Genomic DNA, 15,834 nt, shown 5'->3' with positions numbered 1-15,834 from the left:
GTACCCACCCTCATGACCCCATCTAACCCTAATTACCTTCCAAGGCCTACTTCTAAATCTATCAACACATGAAATTCAGGATTAAGTTTCCAACAGATGAGGTTTGGGGGATGCATTCAAGCCATAACAATATCTCTGGGTTTTATTATTCACATTGAAATGAGATTATTATCAGTCTTCAGATAAAGGTCTGACTGATGATTGATTTGTAGAAATTAACTTATTGCTGCTTCAACAAAGTACAGTGGCTTAAAATGATACAAATTTATTCATATAGTTCTGGCCAGGCATGGTGGTTCATGCCTGCAATCCTAGTACTAGGAGGCAGAGACAGGAGGATCTTGAGTTCATGACCAGCCTGGACCCTACAGTTCTGTAGTAGGTTAGAGGTCTGTCACAGGTGTCACTACCCTACAAGAAAGAAGTTAGCAGGCCTATGTTTCTTTTTGGAGGCTCAAGAATGTGTTTCCTTAACTTTTCCAGCTTCTTAGAGGTCACCCACAACCTTTCTTCCATTTTTAAAGGCAGCAGCATTGCACCTCTCATTACATCTCTCTCCCAGGTGGCAGACCAAAAAGGTTCTCGTTTTAAGTATGCACATGTTTACATTAGGCCAGATGATCCAGGACAGTCTCCCCATTTGAAGAGCCTATTGTAATCATATCCTAAAAATTCTTCTTCCCATGCAAGATAACATATTCATAGGATCCAGGCTTAGGATGTATACAAATTCCTGCCTACCACACTATTTAGTAAACATGAAGAGGAGCCAAGAATGTTGTTTCATACCTATAATCCCAGTACCTGGGAGGCTAAAGCAGGAGAATCGTGAGTCTACAAATAAACAAAATTGACATCCCAGTCAGATGACTGACACGATCTGATTTTGAGAATTATTTTTAAGCTACAATTAAGCGGGGCATAAGGTATAGGTGAAACAATAGACAAATTAATCAGTAGAAGGGAATAGAGAGCCCAGAATGCAGATGGGTGATATCTTACAAAGGAGCAAGGCAAGTCAATAGAGAGAAGGTAGTATTTTCAATAAATAGTGCAGGAACAATTGCATAATTGGCCATTGCTATGGTTTGGATGAGTGTCCCCTAGAGGTCTATGTGTTAAAGGCTTGGTTTCCAGGGTGATGGTATTTTGAGGTGCTGTGGACCTTTTGTGGGGCCAATTGGGAGGTCCTTAGGTCCCTGGGAGCATGGCCTGAAGGGAGTTTAGGGACTCTGGTCCATTCAGTTCCTCTCTTTGTTTTCTGACTCAGGAAGTCAGTGGTTGGCTAGGTCACATGCTCCTACCATGATGTGCCACCCATGTTAGAGGCACAAACTAATGGCTACCTCCCAAAGTAAGAGGCAAAATATACCTCTTCTCAATATAAACTAATTGCCTCAGATATTTCATTGCAGTAATGTAAAGCAGAGTAATAGAGACATCAGTAAGTGGAAAAATTTATCTAGACACAGAACTTAATAGCTTTCCTGTAACTAAGTGGAATGAACTGTATACTTAAGTGTAAAATACAAAACTATGAACTTTTTTGGAGACAACATAGGAGAAAATGGTTATCATTTTTAGATACAGCATTGAAATCATAATCCAAGAAAGAAAAATTGGTAAGTTGTACTTTATTAAAATCAAAAACTTCTTGACTATGAAAAACTGTTAAGAAAATGAAAAGACGAGCCTTAAACTGGAAGAAAAATTTTTGCAAAACATATATCTGATAAAGGATTTATATCCTGTTTTGTTTTGTTTTGTTTTCAGTACTGGGGTTTGAACTCAGGGCCTCGTACTTGCTATACCACTAAAACCACACCCCGGCCCTTTTTGCATTAGTTTGTTTTTCAGATAGGGTCTTGAACTTTTACCCGAGTCGACCTCAGACTTCAAACCTCCTAATTACACTTGTATAGATGGGATTACAGACATGGACCACCACTCCTGGCTTAATTTTTAATGATTTTATTAGCAAATAATAGTTGTAAAGGGGGATACATTACAATATTTACATATGTGCTTACAATATATCTTAGTTGGATTTACCCCCTCCATCGTTCTCCCTCTTCTCTCCTCCCTCCTTCTTAGAACAATTTCAACAGGTTTCATTCTTCTGTTTTTATATATGGATACAAAATACATCCACAATATACACCCTCATTCTCACTCCCTCCTACTCTACCTACCTCTAGACAAGATTTATTTTTCTTTTTTGTCCTTCATTTTTTTAAAAAATAAAATTAACTGTATACTGATAGTCCAATGGTATTTTCTGGCTTGTTTTTTTTTTGAGATAGAGTCTCATTAACTTTTTGCTGTGGCTGTCCTCAAACCACAGTTCTCCTATCCCTACCTCCCAAGTAGCTGGGATTGCATATAGACAAATTTTATATCCAATATTCCAGTACCAAAAAAATTTTAACAGTATCCTTGGCATGTAACCATAAGATATCCTCATAGTTATGATAACCAAAAATATCTTCAGACATTGCTGAATGTTCCCAATGGAGGTAAAACTGCCCCAAGTCAAGAGTTGTTAATGTATTTCCATTTTCAGTGGTCATATAGCTACTATGTATTTCTGCTTATAAACTATCTAATCTAGAGAAATTAAGGGAAAGAGAAAATTATGGAACTCTTTTATATATAGTAAAGAGAGTTTAAGAGCAAGTAAAGAAGCACCAGATAAAGATAGACTGGAAAATTCTTGACAGGTATCGAAGAAAAAAAATTTTGACGACAGAGTTCAAGACAATGTGTAAGAGTAATAGCACTGTTCCTAAGGAAAAGTTGTACTTTTCATATCCCATCAGAAAATTTTTACCTGTTGAAAAGAATTTAAAATGTCACATAAAAACATCATGCAAAAAACTATAAAATAAATGAAATTTTACTTTTTTCGGTGGCACTTCCCAGTAATTTTTGGTCTCGATCTTTAGGAAAGAAACTTGCTTTACTACTAGTCATATCTACTGCAGATCGTTTTACTAATGAAGGTGAAAGTTCTAGAACATCATAAGAATCATACAAATCCCAAGTAGTGGCCATTACACCTAAGGAGACAGAAATGCAAAAATTATTTTTAAACCAAACTTTAATATTTTAGCTTTATACATAACTTGTCATAGGACAAACTAAGAATATCTCCTATTTATGTAAAAGCACACTATTGTTTTTACAATAATTGCAAAAAGATGGCAAAGAAATAATTCATGAGGACACCTCAAGAGATTCTTAGTTATTATGCCATTATCAGCATTTACAAGTACCTTGATGTTCTGGGGATGCCCCTAGGTTACCTTCACTGTCCTTTCTGACCCCTGCACCTCATTCCTTTCCACCCCAAACTGGGGCAGCATAATCTTATCAGTCTCTCATTATAGGGCTGTCTTGGTGATGTGGACAAAGATTTTTGCATTTTTTAAGGAAGGGAGGGAGGGAGGAAAGAGAGAGAAAGACAGAAAGAAGGAAGGAAGGAAAAAAGGAGGGAGGGAGGGAGAGAGGGAGGGAAAGAAAGGAAAGGAAGGAAGGAAGAAGAAAGAGAAAGAAAGAAGAAAGAAAGAAAGAAAGAAAGAAAGAAAGAAAGAAAGAAAGAAAGAAAGAAAGAAAGAAAGAAAGAAAGAAAGAAAGAAAGAAAGAAATTTACAATAGGGTGGTAGTTCAAGTAATTGAGTTTTTTAACTGTCTAAGGAAGTTTATTATACAGATCAAGAACTACATTAAGAATGATAAAGGAAACCAAATGTAGTGGTGCATGCCTGTAATCCCAGCATTTGAGAGGCTAAGGCAGGAGGATTTCAAGTTAGAGGCTAGCCTAGGCTACATAGTAAGACCCTATTAAAAGAACGGTACAGAGAAGAACCTAGGTAAATAACTTGGTGCTTTTCCTTTATCCTGTTAATGTGGTGTGTTATAGTTCCATGTGTTGAATTACTCTTGCATCACTGGAAAAAACTTGATCATTGGGTATAGCCCACTTAATACACAGCTGTACTGAGTGTATTAGTACTTTATCAAGGACTTTTGCATTCATAATCATAAGGAATATTGGTGTACAAGTTTTATTTACTTAGCATTGGCATCAGAGTAATGCTGCCTCATAAGTCTGAAATATTTCCTTCCTTTCTATTTTTGAGATATTGTTGGGATGGATTTGTATTAATTTTTCTATAAATGATTGATAGAGTTCAGATGAAACTATCTGGTCTTGAGATTGTCTTTGATGAAAAAGCTGTAATTACTACTTTAACCTCTTGTTATAAATCTGCTGAAATTTTCTGTTTCTCCTTGAGTCAATTTTGGTAGTTTGTGTGTGTCTAGGCATTTGTCTGTTGCATTTACTTATCTAATTTATTGGCATAAAATTATTCACAATATTTTAGTATAATCCTTTTTTTAGGGGGAAGGTCTATATTCCACTTCAACTTCTGATTTTAGTCATTTGAGTCTATCCTTTTTTCCTTAATCAATTCAGCAAAAGTTTGTCAATGTTCATCTTTGCAAAGTACCAACTTCTAGTTATTTTGATTTTCTCTTGTTTACCTGTTCTCTATTCTGCTTATCTTCATTCTAATTTTATTACTTCCTTCTTTCTGATAGTGCTGAATTTGATCTTTGGTTCTTTAAATTGTAAAGTTAGATTATTGATTTGAGATCTTTCTTCTTTTTACATGTATCTACAGTTATAAATTTCCCTCTAAGCATAACTTTGACTGTATTCCATAAATTTTGGTATTCTGTATTTTTGTCCATAAGTCTTTTCTTATTTCTCTAGTATTTTCCCACTTTGACCCACTGGTTAAAAACATGTTTTGATTTCTACATATTTGTGATTTTTTTTTCACTTTCTTGTGTGTTATAGATTTTTGTTCTCATTACAAAATCTTTGTGGTCAGAAAATATTCTTCAGATGATTTCAATATTTATAATTTTATCAACTCTTGTTCTGTGTCCTAATATGATGGTCCATCTTAGAGAACATTTCATGCACATTTGATAAATGCATGTGTAATCTCTTGTTTGGGGATACAGTATTCTATATATGTTTGTTATGTATGGTTTATTTGTTTTTTATTTAGTTTTTTCTTTTTACAGTGCTGGGAATTGAACCCAGTTTCTGACACATCCAAGTCAATAACTCTAGCACTGCTCACCCCCCTCCAACTTTGTATAGTTGGTTTACATTGCTATTTTTCTCCTGCTCCTTCTTCCTCCCTTTGCCCTCCCAGAGCTTTCCACTTGCAAAGCAGACTCTACCACTTGAGCCCCACCTCCAATTCATTTTGCTCTGGTTATTTTGGAGATGGGTTCTTTCAAACTATTTGTCTGGGCTGACCTGAAACTCTGCTTCCTGAGCAGATAGCATGAAAGGTATGAGCCACCTAACCCAGCTTATTTTCTTTTTGGTAACTTTTTAGTTATTTTCTTGGTGGATAACATGAATTGCAATTAACTTTTTAAATATTAGATCTGTTTTGAATTAATACTACCTTACTCAATAGTAAGTTATTTACTATATTAAAACTCTGCTTCTTATATAGCTTTGTCTTACTACTTTATGTTGTCTTTTTAAAAATGTATCTTTCTACATTGTGTGCCCATTAACAGAGTCTTCTAATTATTGCTTTATGCATCTCTTTTAAATCACACTGTAAAAAGAAAAACAAAATTAGAAACCAAACTACAATAATACTGGCTTTTGTTATTTGTCTATAGTTATCTCTAGCATTGTTTATTTCTTCCTATGACCTTTATATGGCCTCAGGTCACAGTAGTCCTATCATTTCTGCCTAAAGAACTCCTCTTTTTTGTGTGTGTGTGGAGGGGAAGGGGGAAGGTGTTTGAATTCAGGCCTTTGTGCCTGCTGGGCAGGTGCTCTACTGCTTATGTCATGCTTTTAGACCCCTTTAGCATTCCTTGAAGGTAATCCTACTAGCAATAAATTCCCTAGCTTTTGTTTAACTGGCAATGTCTTAATTTCTCCATTTCTGAAGGATATAAAATTATTTCACAGTTGCTTTTTAAAAAATTTTTGTAGCACTTTAAATATGTCATCCTACTGACTACGTTTCTGTTGAGAAACTGGGTGTTAAACTCATTGACGAGCCCTTGTACATGAGGAGTCACCTTTCTACTGCTGCTTTCAAGGTTCCCTCTTTGTCTTGTAATGGTTTTATAATACTGTGTCAATGTGTAAGATCTCTCTGAGTTTACTCTTCTTATAGTTTTAGAGAATCTTGAATGTACAGATTGTATCCCCTATCAAGTTTGGGAAGCTTTGTCCATTATTTATTCAGTCGTTATGCCCCTTTATCTCTTTCTGAGATTCTCATTATGTGTATTTGGTATGCTTGATGTGGCCTCATGGGTCTCTTAGGCTCCATCTATTCTTTTTCTGCTTCTCAGTGTAAATCTTTTTAATTGATCTAGCTTTAAGAATGATTATTTCATCTTCTTGCTCAAATCTTCTATTTTAAACTATAGTGAGTTTTTCTGTTTCAGTAGTCATACTTTTAATTTCTAGAATTTGCTTGGTTCTTTTTATAATCTCTTTTTTATTGCAATTCTTTACTTTTGTGTGTATGACTCTTATTTAGTTTAGTTGCTTGTCCATAGTTTCCTTTAGCTCTATGAACATGTTTAATACAATTGATCTGAAGTCTTTGTCTAGGGCGGGGGCACAGCTCAAGTGATAGAGTGCTTGCATAAAGTCTTTATCTGGTAAGTTTATTATCTATATTTCCTCAGGCAGAGTTTCTGTGAATTTATTCTTTGAGCCCTATTTTCTTATTTCTCCATATCTTTGGTAATTTCTTGTTAAAAATGTTAACACTTTGATTATTATTATAATGTAGTTAACTCTGGAAATAAGATTGTGCTTCTTGGGGTTTGTGTCTTTTAAAAATCATAGTGATTTTTAAAAACTGTTTTGTAAATTTTGTGCTGTCAGTCATGTGTCATCTTAGAAGTGTTTATTCCTTAGCCAGGGTAAGCAAGTGTCCTGACAAAGATTTCCTTGAATGTCCAAATCTTCCCTCATCTATCTCCCTCAACAACAATAACAAAACAACAACAAACAGAAGAAAAAAAGGAAAGGAATCTTGGTAGATTTGCTCTGTGGTAGGGTGCTCCTTCAATGCTTGGTTAGACTCTTTACAACTGTGTGTTAACCTTTACTTCCTGCACCTACTGAACCGAGAAATCAGCCAGAGGTGAAGACTTAATATCTTCTCATATTTTTTGGAACACGCATTCTGCCTGAGGCATGCATGTAACTTTTAAAATTCATCTTTATATGCAGGCCCCTTTGAATGCCCTAAGTATGCCCAAGAAACTCACTCTACTTTTTCTACCCAAGATTTCAGCATGTTCCTGAAACTGAGCATGTCTGGCTCAATAATATTCTCTTGCCTTGGGTAGAAGTGAGTTGCTTACTTTCCTTAGAGTATTTTTGAAGAATGCCCAATGACACCTGCTTTATTGCTAGAGAAAGTTCTGGATTTAATGAAAAAAAGACAACTGCTTGTGTCAGCCTTTCCTGGAAATCCAAGACAGGTTAAAACAGGCAAACCAAATTATTTGAGAGTAAGTTGTGCTCTGCTCCCTCTGGAACCACAGGCCAAGAACACACATTGGGAAGCTGGGCTGCTGTCTTTAAAACCACCCACCACCATGCTAGGGAGAGGTATGGGGGAAAATAAGTAAAGATGCTACAAAGCTTGTCTAGCTATTCTAAGTGGTCTTTTTCTTAATTTAGCTCTTGCTCAGTTGCTACAGATCTTTGTCTGTTTTCCATAGTTCTGACAGCTTTGACTCAATTTTTTTTTTTTACATTTCTGTGAAAGGACACATTGCTGAAACCAGTTTGCCATTTTTGGTGGTGTCATCCTAGAACTGTAGAGGAGGCCCTCATTTTAAGGAGACAAGGCAGATTGAAAAAATAAATATCAAGGGTGAATTGGAATGCAGAAGTGGGTCAAGCAATGCAGAAAAATAGCTAAGTTCACAAATGTTCCCCCCACAAAATTTAGACCATGATCCAAGGAAGACACAACCAATCACTAAGGTGCACAAAAAGGGAGACGGCCAATGAAAAGTAGCCTAACCTACAGTAGCCTACTTTCAATCCTATCTTGGCAGCACTACGCTCCCTCGTCCAGCTGTCCATCATTTTCTTTCTTTTTAAATGGCATCCTAGTAAGTCTTTGTTTTCTCCTACTCTCTTGCTTTTTTTTTTTTAACCAACTCATGGCTCCAAGACCAAAGAACTACTATTTTTTAGTTAATATTTTTGAGGTATCTAAGTAGATATGAATATTGCCTACACATAATTTTGATTTTTCCTTATGAATATTAATATTTAAGAACTATCTTTGTCTTACTGCAATGGTTAAAACTGCCAAAACAATGTTGAATAATTACTGTGATAGATGGCACCACTTTTTGGTTCCTATATTTAATGGGGATAACTCTAGTAGTTCATATTTAAATGAAAAGTTTATTTCTTACCTAAGATATCAGGAAGCAAATTTACTTAAATTTACAGCTCAAATTTACTACTATTATATTTTAAATTTTTCCACAGATCAGTGAGTTTAGTCTACATTCTCCGCCATTTGTCATTAACCTTGTACAACAAACTAGAAAACACTTTTATCTTTTATATAATCTAAAACCGTTTAAATAATAGAGTGTGAGAATTAATTTTACTTGTGAACTTGACTGGTCCCCAGGATGCCCAGATAGCTGGTTAAACTTTATTGCTTCGTCTGTTCCCACAGGAGATTAGCATTCAAACTAGTAGAGTGAATAAAGCAGATGGCCCTCTACAATGTGGGTAGACATAATAGAATAAAAGATGTGGGAGAATCACTCTCTGCCTGACTGCTTCAGCTGGGACATCAATCTTTTCTCTTGAGTGTTCCTGATTCTCAGGTTTTCAGAGGCATACTAAAATCTACACCACTGACTCTCTGTTTTTCAGGCCTTCAAACTATACAACCAGCTTTCCTGGCTCTCAAGTTTATAGATGGCAGATCATGGTACTTCTCAGTCTCCATAATCTTGCACAGCAATACCTTATATCTCTTTTTATATACAGTATTGTATTGCTTAACAAATGGGATGCATTCTGAGAAAGGCATCATCAAGTGATTTTGTCATTGTGCATATATCATACAAATTATATGGGGAAACTTCTTGTTGCCACTAGGATACCAGAAAATGGAAAGCAGCAAAATAACCATGCATGCCCATTTTCCTACTTCCAAATTTACTAATCAAGTAAGTCATACCTCTATTCTAGGTAGGAATGAGTGAAAGACTAAAAAGAGCTGGAGATGTACATAATCAAAATTCTTCCACATGAAAAGAAATACTAGGAGTTTGAAATAAATGCTTCCACCAATAAGATCTAGTTATTCATCTGGTTACCCACTACAGATTTTTGGCTACACAATATTTTCAGAGTTGTAATTTGTAAACATTGAGAGACAGTAAGTGCAGTAGTTAAGAGCACAGGCTCTAAGATAAGAGCAAGTTAGCTAACTTCTCTTTGCCTGTTTCCTTGTCTGTAAAATGGGGAGTATAATAGTATGTATCTCATAGGGTTGTTGTGAGCATCAAATTAGTTAATAAGTAAAGGCCCTAAATAGTGTCTAGCACATCAAAATGTTAATTGTGGTAGATATTGTTTGTGACACAGAAAATCAGTTTCTATAATTTTTGTGAACAATTAAAGAGTACAGTCATATGGTATAGTATGCATAAAAATCAGATGGATAATTATGTTATTCAGCCATTCTATATCTTTATTACCTATTATTTGTCAAATTCTGAAAGCTATAAATCACAGTACTCACGATTATTTGACCAAATTATCTCAATTTTTTCTTTATATAGTTCAATATTTATTTGTTGACTGACAGCCTCAAAGAACATTTATTAAGACACAATGGTTTATCAAGAAAAATAAAACAAATTACCTTTTTCTTCCAGTAGGATTTTATCACATTGAACATCTTTATTCTTTGGTGCTCCATTAAATGTTTGCATCATCCTTTCAACATATAAGTCATTGCCTATTCTATTTTTACAAAGGATTTCATAATTCTTATTTTTCTGGCTATAAAAAAATAACCAATTCATCAATAAATAATTATTAACACACATATCATCCTTTTTTTGAAGTACTGGAGATTGAACCCAGGGCCTGGTGATTGCTAGGCAAGTGCTCTACAATTTGTCATGACTCTGGCCATATTACTCTTTTCCTTGGAATTACCTTCATTAATGTGGACTGTACCAAGAAGTGAAGTGAGAGTTTAAAAGGTCCATAGGAAAAGACTCCATTAAATTACCACCAAAGAACTATTTTATACCTCCCAACATCTCTGCTACTTTCAAGGTCCACCAATAATATGCTAATCTATGTTCACAGGGGTTTTTATGAAGTTTCATATAGGCATTTAAAGCTATAAATTCTTGTGTCATTCTAAAAGTAGGTATTATTTTCACAATTGGTTAGTTCTTAATGTTTTTTAAATTTTCATGATGATTTCTTTGCTCTATGGGAAATTTAGATGTGTTTTCTAAATTCCTAATGCGTATGTGAATGTGGGCAAAAGTTGAGATTTATGTCATTAAGTTTTAACATCATTGCACTGTGGTCACAGACTTTAGTTTATGTGATTCTATTTTCTTGAAATTTCTGAGACCCTGCTTTAGATAATAGGTAATTTCTACAAATATCCCAGATGAACTTGAAAAGAATACTTTCTGTAATTGTTGAATGCTAAGATATATATATGATTGTTAAAGTAACATTTTGTTCAAATTTTCTATAACTATACTAATTTGTTTCCTAGTTGGCTTATTGTAATAAAGAGAGATGTGTTTAAAATTATTATACTTCCTTATCATTATGAAACAACTTTTAGCCCCAATAATGCTGTCAGTTTGTTTCTCTTAAGGCTGTATTTGTTCCACACATTTCTTCTGTTTTCAAAATCTCTCTTTATATTTGGTATTCTGGAGTGCCAGCACAATGCACAAAAGATATTTATTTTTGTGGCTTTCTTTTTCTTTCTGTGGAATATTGTCTCTCAATAGTTTGGGAAAACCCTTACCCAGTCTGAATAGTATACATCTCCATTCTTTCCAGTGTGCCCCTATGAAACTCTGATTACATGTATGTTAAACCATTATTCTACTTTAAACATATTTTTAACTTCTGTTTCATGCTTTATAAGCCATTTCTCTTTCCAAGCTTTATTTTGTATAAGTCATCCATATATATATCTTTGAATTCATTCTCTACTCCGTTATGTCCAATATAATACATAAATCAATGTTTGCTTATTTTCAACAATTATATAATCTTATTTTAAAATTCTTTTCCAAACCTGAGTCATCATTTTGATAGCTTCTTAATGTTAGTTTAACTCTGTCTTGTTTAAACATTTCACATACATTTTATAGTTTATATTTGATAATATCATTTTTCACAATCCTTAGGGTTTAGACCTAGGATTTATTATTTCTGTGTATTCTTATTCATAACAACTTGTTTTTTTATTGGTTTGGTATACTTTTATCAAAGTCAATCTCACAGAATCTTAAAAACTTAAATAGAATAGGTTCTTCTCCTCCCCTGTTTTTTTCTTTCTTTCTTTCTTTCTTTTTTTGGTGGTTCTGGACTAACTCAGGGCCTCATACATATGCTGTAGGTGCTCTACCACTGAGACTACATCTCTGGCCCACTTTCTCTTTCTTCTTATAAGCTATAAAAGTATGTCATGCATGACCTAATTGTACTACATATTACAGTCAAAAAATTTTATAAAATCCTATATTTTGGGTAGAGAGAATACCCTAAAGTTACTTTAGTAATGGGTTTTTTGTACTATGAATCATGTTCAAATGATATTTTGGGTAAAATAACCTAAATAATTTTATTAGTAATCTATTTACAATAACTATATTAATTTTGGACAAAGCAAACTTCAGAACAAGAAAAATAAACTGGGGATAAAGGAGAGCATTGTTGCCCTCAATGCAGAGAAACAAAAGCAGATACTTTAAAGCAACTGAGGCCAAAAGGAGAAGGGGACCAGGAACTAGAGAAAAGGTGAGTTTGAGAAGAATTAACTTAGAAGGTAACACACACGCACAGGAAATCAATGCAAGTCAACTCCCTGTATAGCTATCCTTATCCCAACCAGCAAAAACCCTTGTTCCTTCCTATTATTGCTTCTACTCTCTCTACAACAAAATTAGAAATAAGGGCAAAATAGTTTCTGCCGGGTAGCGAGGGGTAAGGGGGGAAGGGAGAGGGCAGGGGGAGGGGGAGAAATGACCCAAACATTGTATGCACGTATGAGTTTAAAAAAAGAGCATTGTAAAATGATGAAGGAGCCAACCTCCGAGCATCCGCAATACTTAATTTTCTGCACCTAAAAATAGATCATCAAACTACATGAGGCAATAACTAGAATCTACTTACATTCATTAATAAAAAGAAACTAAAAACCCTGCCTTAATAGAGTAAATTCACTTATTTCCCCAAAATGTATTTCTCCTTTTTAAATAATATATATAAAGTCAGTTCTTTCTTCTTTAATTAAAAATAGTTTATACATGCATAAAACAAGGAAAGCTTTTAAGGAGAGTTCTATTTACTTTTTGACCTAGAAGTTTATCTAATCTATGAACTTCTATGTTTCAACAAAACATAAAAATACTAATTGTATATATTTATTTGGTATAATGTGACATTTTGATAATGTATACATTTTGGTTTGATCAAATAACTATAAGTAGCATATCCTTTACTGCAAACACTATTCCTTCATGGTGAGAGCATTCAAATCCTCTCTTCTGGCTATTTTTGAGATATATATAATTATTAACTGTAATCATCCTATTGTTTGATAGACCAGAACTTAGTCCTTCTAAAGGTAGCTTTGTACCTGTTGATCAACATTTCCCCTTTCCTACTCAAAATTTCACTTAATTATTAAAGAATAAAGTAAAGCTAAGGGCTTTTCCTCTAGAAAAAAATCTAATACAACATATGCATTTTCCATATAATTTCACAGGGCACTTCTAAAACATCACATAGAATTTAACACAGCACATGCATCCTACTCCAGAAATCTCCAGGCACCCTTCATAGAAACAAGGTATAGAACCCCTTATTTAGCATTTCAATTGCAGAAGTAATGTAGTCGTGTGAACTATGCATACGTTATTTTTTCAGCGTCTTCAGATTCCACAGAGATCATGACTGTTGGCAGGTCAAATAATCTCAGCGTTTCCGTCTCTGTGAGTATTATCTCAATAGTCTTCTCTAGGTCTTCTTTTGTTACAACTATCTCTTGTGTTGATGCTCTCACAACTCGTAATTCTGAAATACAAGACTTAATGAAAATCATTTATCAATTGCTAATTTCAATTTACATTGTTTTCATAGTCACCAAAATACTATGATCAAGTCATACACTGTAAGTGCCTTTACATGGTCAGGGGACAGGCCATATTGTGAAATGTAGTCTATTTAACCTCTCTGAAATCAAACCGGATCTTATAGCACATACCCAATCTGGTAACTGTGGGTATCAATCCTATCTTAGTCCCACACTACTGTCACAATTCCAAGGCATCCCAGTATAATTATCCCATGATTTCAATAGAGACTTTGGGGAAGTGTTGGTACTTCTCAGTAAGAATACGAAGGAAAGTGTATTTGCAGTGTACAAAACACAACCCTTGTTTGAGCCCATAGCAATCTCCTTCTTCTTCTTTCTTTTTTGCTTTTGGTGAGACTAGGGTTTGAACTCAGGGCCTTAAGATTATAATCCACCTCTAATCACCTTTAGCAGGAGCTAGAAATACTTATCAATAGAAGTTCTGGCTGACTAAATAATAAAATAGGAATAAAATGGACTCACTGTACATGCATACAGTATGTTGCAAAGGATTAGCCAAAAACTTTAAAATAATCAGAGGTCCAAAGCTCTTAAAAATGTTTTACTAAGGACAGAGTTACTAAGGGTGAGTGTGTTTGAAATTAGTTATGTTGGTAAGAAAAAACCATGACATGGGATATAGGACAAGTGTAGGAAACAAAATTTGTAACTGCTAATCTTTAGTACTAGGTAATTCATTTTTAAAATATTCTTTAGGAGGAGGGGGATGAGGGAGAATGATGGTGGGGATGACCCTAACTAAGGATTATTGTATGCATATATGGAAATGTCGCAGCAAACCCCTATACAACTACTATATACTAATAGACATGTTAAAAATAAAAATATTTTAGTTAACTGTTCAATAAATTTTAAAATAAGGGAAAGATGTGATGTGTTTAAGTAAATCTAGCAAAGACAGGATAAGTAAAAAAGTAAATGAATATTTCATATGTATTTGAAGCATTGCTAGTTGAAACTTTTTATTGTGTCAATGAAGAAAATAAACAGAGAAGTAAAGTGAGAAGTCTAAAGCTGTACAGGAATACTAGTAATTTTGAGGCTAAAAATTTAGGTTTGGAATACTCTGGTCTTTCTTACATTTAGATCACCACATCTTCACTTATGGTTTAGTTATATGTAATTTAAAGTAGCATTGTAGGCTGGGGATGTGGTTCAAATGGTAGAGTGTCTGCTTAACAAGCACAAATCCCCAGGTTCAACCCCCAAGAACAGCTAAATAAATAAATAATAAAATAGCATTATAGCACAGATATGCTAATTATAAAAACAATCTTACTTTTTAGATGAATCACATATAAAAACTAATACACTAACATATCAGTTATCTATTATGGTTGGGGAAGGAAATAGACTTGCTAACATTCTTAATGGCAGACAAACTACTACTCATAGACAAAGTCATAGTACAGCAAGTGGAATTTTGGCTTGGATTGCTGTATCATCTCCTGAATATCACTTGAATTTGAAACATATTGAAAAAACTAACTCGAACACTATGAACCTATAGAGTCTATTGCATGAGAACAGAACCCCTAACTCTAGGCAGGCATAACAAGCACTATTTTTTTTTTATTTATTTATTTTGGCAGCACTGGGGATTGAACTCAGGACCTCATGCTTGCTAGGCAGGCACTCTACCACATGAACCACTCCACCAGTCCTAGAACCCCTAACTCTAGATCAGTCCAGGCAAGTGACTTTGAGAGATCTGAGGTATGCTACTCATGTATTTTGTAGAGTGTCCTTCAATTTGGGTTAGCCTGATGTTAGTTAAGTGTTACAGTGTTCTGGGAGGAAAACTTCAGAGGTAAGTATCAGTCTCATCTCTGTGAAGGGTACACGCTTGATCACCTGGCTGAGGAAGTGTTTGCCAGCTTTCTCTGCTTTAAAATTATTCTTCCCCTTTCTCCTTTCTATACTTTACTCTTTAGAAGAAAGTCAAAATGCAAAAGAAGCTCACACTTATAGTATGGGCAGTTAAACTCCACTTTGTTTTTTTTTTTAGAGGTACTGGAGTTTGAACTAAGGGATTTGCACTTACTAGACAGGTGCTCTACAGTTTGAGCCATGCCTCCAGCCCCAAGTTCCACCTTTATAAAGGAGAAATATCTAATTGTATATAAAGTTTGTCTAATTTAACCTTAATTTTTTTCAGACATTTATCTATGTAAGTATAAACTCACGAGTACTTATTTTATAATTTAGGGTACAGTCTAATACTACACTACTTATTTTGTTGTTGAAATAGTTTTATCTTTGGCCAATGGGAACTCTTTATGATGGTTGCTATTGTCCCTTTCATATATCCATTTTGGCTCATTTTGTGTATTTCTTGCCC

At 34.5% G+C, this 15,834-nt stretch overlaps 1 protein-coding gene across 7 annotated transcripts in view; it reads right to left on the bottom strand.

Moving 5' to 3' along the window:
• Positions 1–15,834, bottom strand: part of Dnai4 (dynein axonemal intermediate chain 4) — an 85,600-nt gene that overhangs the window by 41,713 nt on the left and 28,053 nt on the right. For all 7 annotated transcript variants that reach the window (XR_012449865.1, XM_074079801.1, XM_074079802.1 and 4 more), the window contains exons 5-7: positions 13,252–13,411; positions 9,990–10,129; positions 2,901–3,059 (exon numbers count right to left, since the gene is read on the bottom strand). Coding sequence is in view for 6 of the 7 variants with exons in the window: in XM_074079801.1 (XP_073935902.1) it covers positions 2,901–3,059; positions 9,990–10,129; positions 13,252–13,411 (459 nt within the window). In the remaining variant the exon portion in view is untranslated. The remainder of the gene's footprint in view (positions 1–2,900; positions 3,060–9,989; positions 10,130–13,251; positions 13,412–15,834) is intronic.

The sequence above is a fragment of the Castor canadensis genome, chromosome 7 (genome assembly GCF_047511655.1).
Source record: "Castor canadensis chromosome 7, mCasCan1.hap1v2, whole genome shotgun sequence".
In the NCBI taxonomy this organism is placed as follows: domain Eukaryota; kingdom Metazoa; phylum Chordata; class Mammalia; order Rodentia; family Castoridae; genus Castor; species Castor canadensis.
This window is presented reverse-complemented; position numbering and strand designations above follow the sequence as displayed.